The 8,473-nt window shown below is 54.1% G+C and overlaps 4 protein-coding genes across 4 annotated transcripts; 3 read left to right on the top strand and 1 right to left on the bottom strand.

The window, feature by feature from the left end:
* Positions 1–1,214: 1,214 nt before the first annotated feature.
* GLOTRDRAFT_103569 (S-adenosyl-L-methionine-dependent methyltransferase) lies at positions 1,215–2,140 on the top strand (the record flags this gene model as incomplete). Its single annotated transcript, XM_007864318.1, has 5 exons — positions 1,215–1,312; positions 1,380–1,500; positions 1,555–1,643; positions 1,705–1,818; positions 1,876–2,140. 5 exons carry the CDS (start codon positions 1,215–1,217, stop codon positions 2,138–2,140), a joined length of 687 nt encoding a protein of 228 aa, XP_007862509.1.
* Positions 2,141–2,814: 674 nt separating this feature from the next.
* GLOTRDRAFT_114226 (uncharacterized protein) lies at positions 2,815–4,722 on the top strand (the record flags this gene model as incomplete). The annotated part of the gene is made up of 2 exons (XM_007864317.1): positions 2,815–4,361; positions 4,419–4,722. The coding sequence occupies one exon, from the start codon at positions 2,815–2,817 to the stop codon at positions 4,282–4,284; it is 1,470 nt and encodes a 489-aa protein (XP_007862508.1). The 3' UTR covers positions 4,285–4,361; positions 4,419–4,722.
* A 65-nt stretch (positions 4,723–4,787) lies between these two features.
* Positions 4,788–6,080, top strand: GLOTRDRAFT_136404 (uncharacterized protein; the record flags this gene model as incomplete). Its single annotated transcript, XM_007864316.1, has 1 exon — positions 4,788–6,080. The coding sequence occupies one exon, from the start codon at positions 4,788–4,790 to the stop codon at positions 6,078–6,080; it is 1,293 nt and encodes a 430-aa protein (XP_007862507.1).
* On the bottom strand, positions 6,063–8,403 carry GLOTRDRAFT_55679 (P-loop containing nucleoside triphosphate hydrolase protein). The gene is made up of 9 exons (XM_007863710.1): positions 8,287–8,403; positions 7,778–8,233; positions 7,608–7,719; positions 7,387–7,532; positions 7,272–7,334; positions 7,114–7,248; positions 6,927–7,051; positions 6,713–6,874; positions 6,063–6,653 (listed from the first exon to the last, which is right to left on the bottom strand). The coding sequence occupies exons 1-9, from the start codon at positions 8,387–8,389 to the stop codon at positions 6,426–6,428; spliced, it is 1,530 nt and encodes a 509-aa protein (XP_007861901.1). The 5' UTR covers positions 8,390–8,403; the 3' UTR covers positions 6,063–6,425.
* Between the last annotated feature and the right edge of the window lie 70 nt (positions 8,404–8,473).

Below are 8,473 nucleotides of genomic sequence, written 5' to 3'. Positions count from 1 at the left end.
GGGGAGAGCTACGCAGGGAAGCCGGAAGGGTAAAAAGACGACGTGTTCAATCAGCACTACCTGAACCGGGGTAAGGTGCAGGCATGTCGTTCTCTGCGATACTGGAAAGATCGAGCGTGAGGCATTTCAGAAAAGTGGTGAAGTAACCAGAGTAGTGCTGAACATACTGTATAACGTACTAGTACAGAGTACTCGCAGGTGAGCGCAATACCCAAGCCGAGCGTCTGGCCGGGTTGCCTAACCTGATGGACCACTCGAAGCGCAAGAAATTGCCAAAGGAAGGGTACTCCGGGCAACCAGTTGAGCTGTTCATGGCGTATTACCACAGAGACCGTGTTGGCTTACAGTCCCGACAGACGGGATCGGTTGGATGATTGGTATCGTATGTGATGGTCGAAAATATCGCTTTAAAGTAAGCCCAGTAGATGGTTGCCAGTGCCTACCACGCTCCCTTCACTTAAGGAAAGATAGAAGAGCATACTGTCCTCGTCACGAACTTACCACACTGCAGGGCGGGAACTTTGCGATCGTGACCCGGCATACTTAGGTAGGAAAGGTTGGGCGAGCTGCGAGACCTAGAAAGACCGAAATCTATCAATCTAATTATACGGGCCCTGCAGATACAGGATATAACAGACAGGATGCATGGAAGGAGGGGAGCAGCGTTCTAGCGTCGCGTGTACGTACATCGGAAATACCAGAAGTCCGGTATGGATGTCCGTTGAGACGACATGAACCCAGGCGGATTAGTGGCCCATGCTCTACTCCCAGGTCCTGCTGTTAGAGGATACAGAATATCATTCATACTTCCACGGACAAGAGTGGTGTATCAGATAGTCGAGGTGGTGTTGATTGTCGAACTTGTCCAGAGGCTGCCAGTGCAGGAGGCTTGGCTCAAGTACGAGAAACGTGGCCTGTAAACCACGACACCTGTGAAGGCTGCCCTGTGGGGTAAAGCTGATTTCTTTCAAAACGAAGACATAACTGGAAGATAGCCTGGACATGAGACTCAAACGGAAGAGAGAAAGAGGTGCCAGTGAGTACTAATCGGGTTCGATCATAACCCGAAATGGAAATCGTGGTTCGAAGGGCTCCCTGGTTGACGACTTCAAGCTCAAACATATTGAAGGTCAGTTAGAATACTGCTATCACTCCCGAGGAAATGAACCATCTGGTTTGAGGATATGTCTATTCCTCATCCAACTGAAGCCAGAATGACAAGCAAACCCACTCCTCTCGCGAATCCATCCGACATGATGAAGATCAAACAGCTCATCGCGGAAGACCACTTGGGAGGCTGGGACAAGGCTTGGTCTGTACCAGAGATACTATGAAGGCATAGTGCACCCTGCCGAACAAATATAAAATGATGTGGCTAGGCAGAATAAGGTAACACCATGGGATGCCGGTCAAGTCCAACCGCCGCTGCGTGATCTCATCGAGCAGAACCAAGTACCCTTGCCAAAGTCAGGAAGGGCCCTTGTGCCGGGATGCGGCAAGGTAGGCTGTGGCAAGCCTTCTAACATAGACATATTGCTCATCATCTCCTTGTAGGGTTATGATGCCGTATTCATTGCGTCCTCCTTGGGACTCAATACTCTTGGAGCCGACATATCCGCGACAGCGGTGCGCTCTGCATCAGAGTGATTACAACTGAAATTGGGATGTCTGAATTACTCCTGATGTTCCTACCACACTGTACAGATATCTGGGAACCCTTCCGTCCGCACCAGCAGGGAAGGTAGAGTTCAAGGCGCTTGACTTCTTCGCGTTCACAGTCCCAGAGGATGAGAAGTTTGACTTGGTATACGACTACGCGTCAGTCCTTCTTACATTATTGTCGGGCAAGCACACCCGATTGAATCAGGTTTCCAGATTTTTCGTGGCCATACCGCCAACAATGAGACCGGATTGGGGAAGAAAAATGACGGAGCTGGTGAAATCAGGAGGGTATCTGATCACACTGATGTTCCCCATGGATCAGCCCAAGGACGCTCAAGGACCTCCGCATTATGTCGAGTTCGAGCATTATGCTGAGGCGTTAGGTGATGGCTGGGAGAAAGTCTTCGACGTCATACCGAAGAGAAGCCTGGAGAACCACATTGGAAGAGACAGACTCGTGGTTTGGCTCAGGAAATAGTCTGCCCATATCATTGTAATTGTACTTATTGTCGTATGTACATAGCATCGTAATCGTATAGTACGGAGCCACAAATCGGGACAACCATCATCGCAGCAATGAAGTCACGTGCCCGTGTTTTTCTTCTTTCGGACAACGTATACGAGGACCGTTCGAATGCAAGCAGCTCAGTCTTCATAGCGCATTCTGGTCCACGTTTACGAGTTTCTGCCGTGGCATTGCTAATGTGGGCATTGCTGAAGCTGCGCGGCGCGGCCATACACTCACGTCCGACCAACGCTAGATGGTTTCACGCCTCGACAAGCAGGCTCTCTGCAGTCACTCTTCCGCTCCTACATGCCCATGACATTCCGGACACGTCCTCTCACGAGCCTCCGTCCCTTCTCTCATCTGCTCTCAAGAAGCAAAACGAGCGAGCGTACGTGGATGCTGTTGACAAGCTCAAACTGAACGAGGACCTTCCGCCCATGGAGAGATGGGCTCGCTACACAGAACTCGTGGAGCAAGAAGGGCCTGAAAATATAGCGCCGGAGGTGCACCGGCAGATCCTGCGCATGTGCGTGCCGTCGCCCAAGAAGCTGCGCTGGTTCGTGTCGCGTTACTTCGTCTCAGGGTCCATCCACAAGGACAAGCCATACCGCTACGAACACCGGCTGCAGGCCGTGGTGGCCAACATGAACCGGGTGGGCTGGGCGCCCAGGCTCGACGACTACCACTTCATCCTGGAGCAGTTTGCTGCGGTCGGGCATTACATCGGGACGCGCAACGTGCTGAAGGAGATGATCCGCGAGGGCTTTGAGCCGACGCAGAAGACGATTGGGCTGTGTCTGCAGTCTATTGCGTACCGGCTGAGTCTCCCGTGCAAGCGGAGGCATCGGAAGCGTCTCGTGCGGTGGACACGATTGGTCCTCGATGAGGTTCTGCAGGAGATGTGGACGAGGAAGATCCCGTTCACGTCGGTCAATATGGACTTGGCTCTACGTGTCCTGCGGGAGAAGACAGATGTCGAGGGTTTCGAGCAGCTTTTACGCGTCTCTTACGGCCTCGACCTCGCAAACCCCGACAAGCTCGCGTTGGAGCACGTCAACAAGGCAGAACCGACCGCGCTCTTGGCATTCTCTACCGCCACCCTCAATACCACGATTGACACGCTAGGGCGGTTTGCACCGGTATCAAAACTTGTCACAGCTTTCGAAGTGATCACGAATCCTCCTGTTGCGAGCAATCCTCCCTTCGCGTTAGAGGACGACGACGATGATTTCGGAGTACCTCCGGACCCTCAGGCAACGCTAAGACCGCCATACGCTGAGCCTAACACCAAGACATACACTCTCCTTCTACATCATCTCTCCGCCCAGCATCAAACGACTTTTGTTAGACACTATTTGATCCAGGCGATGCAGGCCGAGTTCCAGATGGACCGGCGAATACGCGGATTAATCGAAGCGGGGGTGCCTCTGGAGAAGATACCGTCGCATAACATGGCGGTCAACCGCGATATGCTGCAGTCTGTCTTCAACCATGCCGTTGCACGGGACAAGGGAACGCTGATGGAGTTTGTCGCGCGAGCCACCAAGCGGGCTCTGCGGCGAAAGAGAGTTTATTTAGAGTACTACCAGGGTTTGCTGGAGAAGTTGTCCGCGGATCAGCCGATCGCCGCCGAGGCTGTCCCAGACGATGAGGACGTCATCCAGGATTCTGCGTCCTCTTCTTCCTTGTCCTCGGAAGAGACCAGTCAACCTGCTTACAAGCCGACGTATCAGGATGCTGTGATATCCCGGATATTCGACGTCGACCTGGACGCGCCGCCTAATTCGCAGGCGAAACCTCGAAGTCATCTCGACATCCCTACCCATATACGCATCTTATGGCGGGACATCCGAGAGATCTCGGAATTTAGTGTCCGCGTCGAATATAAGCATGAGAAGTGGCTGAACGCGCTGAAGCGAGACGTAGCGCGGAGAGCCGCGCAGGGCAAATCTGTGTATCTCAGGTCGCTGGGTAAATCGGTGCTTGCCCCGCCCGAGGTGGTTCTGAGGGAGGACACGAAGACGTCGGCTGCGGAAGCCGACGGAGGGAAACGGCAGGAAGTCGAACAGGGCGAAGGAACGGAACGGATCCCGACCCAGGTCAAGGAGGCATGAAGGCGTGATTCGTGCCCTTCAGTTCCTATGACTTCATCACGACCCACACGAAACCTTGTATTTATTTGCTTATTTATGTGAGTGGTAGTTCGCTTTTCTCCCGAGTTGCGTCGATGCTAACTGGTTTTCTCTAGTGCCGCATCAGTCGACACGCCGGTCAATACATCAACTAGATGCTCCTACGAAGTTGGAAGATCAACAACAAAAGCAAACTATCTGGCCTGACCTAACCCCTCGTTTATCCTGCGGTAGTCGACAGCAATTCTGGTATGCCGAGATACCCTCTCCAAGCACGCAAGAACTGATAAGTAGAGGATGCCCGCTGTATCATAATTCACATGTACATTAATCTCGGCTTGCTTTGCATGGATGGCACAATGCAGTCTTGGATCGAAGCCCCTTCCACGTGATCAAGCTGCGTCACTTTCACAATTCACGTCTGTGAAGTCCCTGCACGGCGCGTCTGTGGTCGTCTCCTACTTCCATGGTTCATACTGGAAGCGATGCAAGGCGAGATCGACCACTTTACGCCATCCCCGAAAGCGAAGAGACTCGCTCGAGATGCAGCTGCTCGACGACGCGACCACTCGGGATCCTGTGACGATACACTGGAACGGCCCATCAGGCGCCTTCAACTGCTGCAGAGACTGGCTCTTGACATGGAGGAAGAAGAGAATACCGCGGAGAAGCTGTTCCGAACTTTCGACCTTAGTTTGGGCGATGCAAGTGTTGCTCCAAAAGCAGAAGGAACGCCAGATGACCTAGCTGCAGAGATGTCTACGCTTTTCTGCTCCACTGATCTCGCCGACACCGGTGCAGCATGTTCTGGGCTTTCACCGTCTCGCTGCGCATGCGAGGAAGCGAGGTTGAACACACCCGCGACAGAAAAAAGAAACTCCTACCTGTCGACTCCTATGAGGATGCAGTACTTCCCTACGCTGAGCCCTACGATTCTAAAAATGCTCCTTCGGACGCCGCCTGACTATTCCCCAAGTGCAAGCTGGGGCGATAGGTCAAATACCACTGACCATCACGTCTCTCCCGTCAAGCCCAAAGAGGAGCCTTCGAGCACCGGAGAGCGAGATGATCCTTTCTGGACCTCGGAAGATTGCACCGTCCCCGCGTCCGCTAGTCAGGGACAATGGCTGTCGACTGAAATGACCGGAATGCCTTTGACACCTCCACCGAGCGCTCGCCTCCCCGGCTCCCGCAGGTTCTCAGGTGCGGCTCAGGACAAGGTCCCGGAGCGTGGTCTTTATGTAAAAGACTCGCAACATGATTCTCCTGCTGTGGTGCCCGCTATTGTTCACACTGCGGCTTCTTCTCCTGGTCGTCTTTGTCCGTCTTCGAGCGTTACCCTGGATGACGAGCGCGCAGTGCAATACCCCCTTCTCTCTCCTACCACCCTCAGGCATTTCCTGTATGTCATTGACGAGTTGAAGAGCCTCCACGGAGACCCCGACGAGAGACAACAGCTGTTGCGCCAACACCTGCGAACCTCGACATCGGCCCCAGCAGAGCTCTCTTCCTCTCCTATATGCCCTAACAGCACTCCAGGACGCAAGACACATCGCTCCAGGTCTCCGCTCATCCCTCCGGATCTACAGCACGAGTCGGCGCTAAACCAGGAATTCGCCGCCCTTCTATTGGCCCAAGCGATCGAGGAAGAGCAGCAAGCAGGGGAGCTCAGGAAGATCGCGGACCGCCTCGACCGGGTCGCCTTGACTCGGCGGCGACTGGCTGGCGTGACAATTGCGAAGACAGCAGGTATGAATGGCCGACCGAAGAGGGAGTAGGTGGTCTATCGTGGGGAGTTGTCAGTTCTGAAACTGACTGGCATATCCATAGATGTTTCATCCTCGTGTGATCATGCCGCAGACCTGCACTTGTAGTCGACCATTCTCAGTGTGGCCCCTATGAAGCGCTGACCGCGTCCAGTCTTCCTTTAGCGAGATTATGTATATATCCATCCCCCGTAATAGATGTACTCTAGTATCGACTAATGCAATAGATACAAGCTTCCTTCTACAATGGTGCAGCCCGAGCACTCGGGTCCTTGAGTGTGTATGCGATGCTAGTGCCAGGTCCGGTGAGAGTGGGAGATACGATGTAGCAATGATCAATGAGAAAGAAAGCACCCCTTATTGTCCAAACCTCCCCTTCTCGAGCGCATGGTTGTCTACTACCTTCTCCATCGCGTCGAGCCACATCTCTACGTCGGTTCCTCCGCTCTTGTGGACGCCGTTCATTTTCTTGGAGTGCCCGTTGATCCCGTTGGGGATCGCGAGGTGGTTGATGCCGATGCCGATGTACCGCGCGTGGGCGAGGACGGGGAGGCGGCGGAGAGCGCGTCCTGACATGCCCTGCTCCTGCAATCACTTCGGCGTTAGTGGAATAGGGAGATGAAGAGGTGACGTTCCACACGTACCCGACAGCGCTCTGCGAGCTTCAGCAGCCTCAGGCCGACGACCTTATTTCGGTCTTTCTTGCTGACCTCTTCGTCGTGGCTTTCCCCATCCGCCTGTGGCTGTGGGGACAAGTACGCGGACGTGCGCTCGTACATCTGGGCTTGCGTGAGAGTGGGAACGTCCTGAGATAGCACGAGAAGTTAGCATGTCAGAGGGGAGGTAATTCGGACGTACAGCGTCGCACACGATGCCCTTGTGCACGAGCTCGGAAAGGCAGCTCCGGAGGATGTCGTAGATGGCTTCGCGCGGCGGGAGGTCGATGTATTGGATGATGTCCGCGCGATCCACGAATGCCGAGTCTGTCGAGGCGTCAGCACTGAATGTAAACTAAACAGAGGCAAAGGGCAGGGTATATGCGTACCGATTGCTTTTGCAAGGTTGCTCGTGGACATGATCAGAACGTTCTTGCGGTGTTTGAGTTTGTCTAGTTGGGTCAGGAGAGCGTTGACGACCTGAAATCGCGGCAGCAAGTTAATAACCCTGTGTCGAGTGGTTACTGATATCAGCTTGCCCGTAGACCGTCTGAGGGCTCAGTGCCGGCCATTGCACCAGCCCGCGCCGCTGTTAACGACTCAACCTCGTCTTTGGTATCCCCAATGAGTACCCATAAATCGATCATGACGTGAGTACATACCAATGAGTACAACAACAAAGGTCTCCTCGTCCTCCACCATCTCCATGATGGTGCTGAAAAGTCTCTGCACGAGCTTACCACTCTCGGAGAACCAGCGGGAGAACAGGGAATGTGAATTGATTTCTAGGAGGCGGGAATGTGGATATCTGACTCGGTCGTATAATAACGCGAGATGTGAATATCAACAATGTGGGGAAGGAAGCCAACCGCGGTGTACACACCGATGTGAGAGGCGTATCGAAAGCTTTTGTGCGAGTGCACGGCATAATGAGGTCTTGCCCGTTCCTGGTGGGCCGTGAAGTAGCACGACACGATTCCAGGAGACGACATTGACTGAGTGGTGGTGCCGTTAGGATCTGCCATCACGCGGGAGCCAGAAGCTGATGCTCACAGTCAACATCAGCATCGCTGAAGACTACCGTCGCATAGATGTAGTCCAGCAACCGTCCCTTGACGTCCCCCTCATATATTAAGCTATCCCAGAGCCCTTCCCAGCCTCGGCTAGGCAGCTCGCACACACTAGCAGCCATCACCTCCTCTCCTTCGCCGCCTCTCCCCCCGCCATCGAACTCCTCGAAGGCGTCCGTGTCACTGGGCTGGTAAACGTGTATTTGCAGAGCGCAATCTTCGATTGGAAGAGAAGGGGACACAGAGGAAGCAAGAAGCGATGCCGGTGGCTCAGCAGCCACAATTCGCTCGACAGAGGCCGATAGGACGGGGTGGTCTTCCCATCCTGTCAGGGTGGAAGGCAGATAAACATGCGAGAGGGACGTCGTCAGATAGTTCTGGACGAGGTTGCGGATCGTATCGAAACGCGCCGTGGCAGTCGGCGCCACTCTGACTTCGACTGGGGCACTCGATCAGCGTGACATTGGATAAAGGTGGATATATGCGCCTTACTATGCACCGGCCAGATCGTCTGCGCCTTCGGGGTCGTGGATGCGTTACCCCCGTTTCTGGCGCGGGAGGGGGAAGACATAGTTACGTCGAGCTCGTCGGCCATGGTGGTGGATGTGGAAAAAGACAAAGGTCGGAAGGTGGCGGCACGCGACTGCAACGCGTCGGAAAGATTGGACAGGACCAAACA

The sequence above is a fragment of the Gloeophyllum trabeum genome (genome assembly GCF_000344685.1).
Source record: "Gloeophyllum trabeum ATCC 11539 unplaced genomic scaffold GLOTRscaffold_00002, whole genome shotgun sequence".
Taxonomy (NCBI): Eukaryota; Fungi; Basidiomycota; class Agaricomycetes; order Gloeophyllales; family Gloeophyllaceae; genus Gloeophyllum; species Gloeophyllum trabeum.
This window is presented reverse-complemented; position numbering and strand designations above follow the sequence as displayed.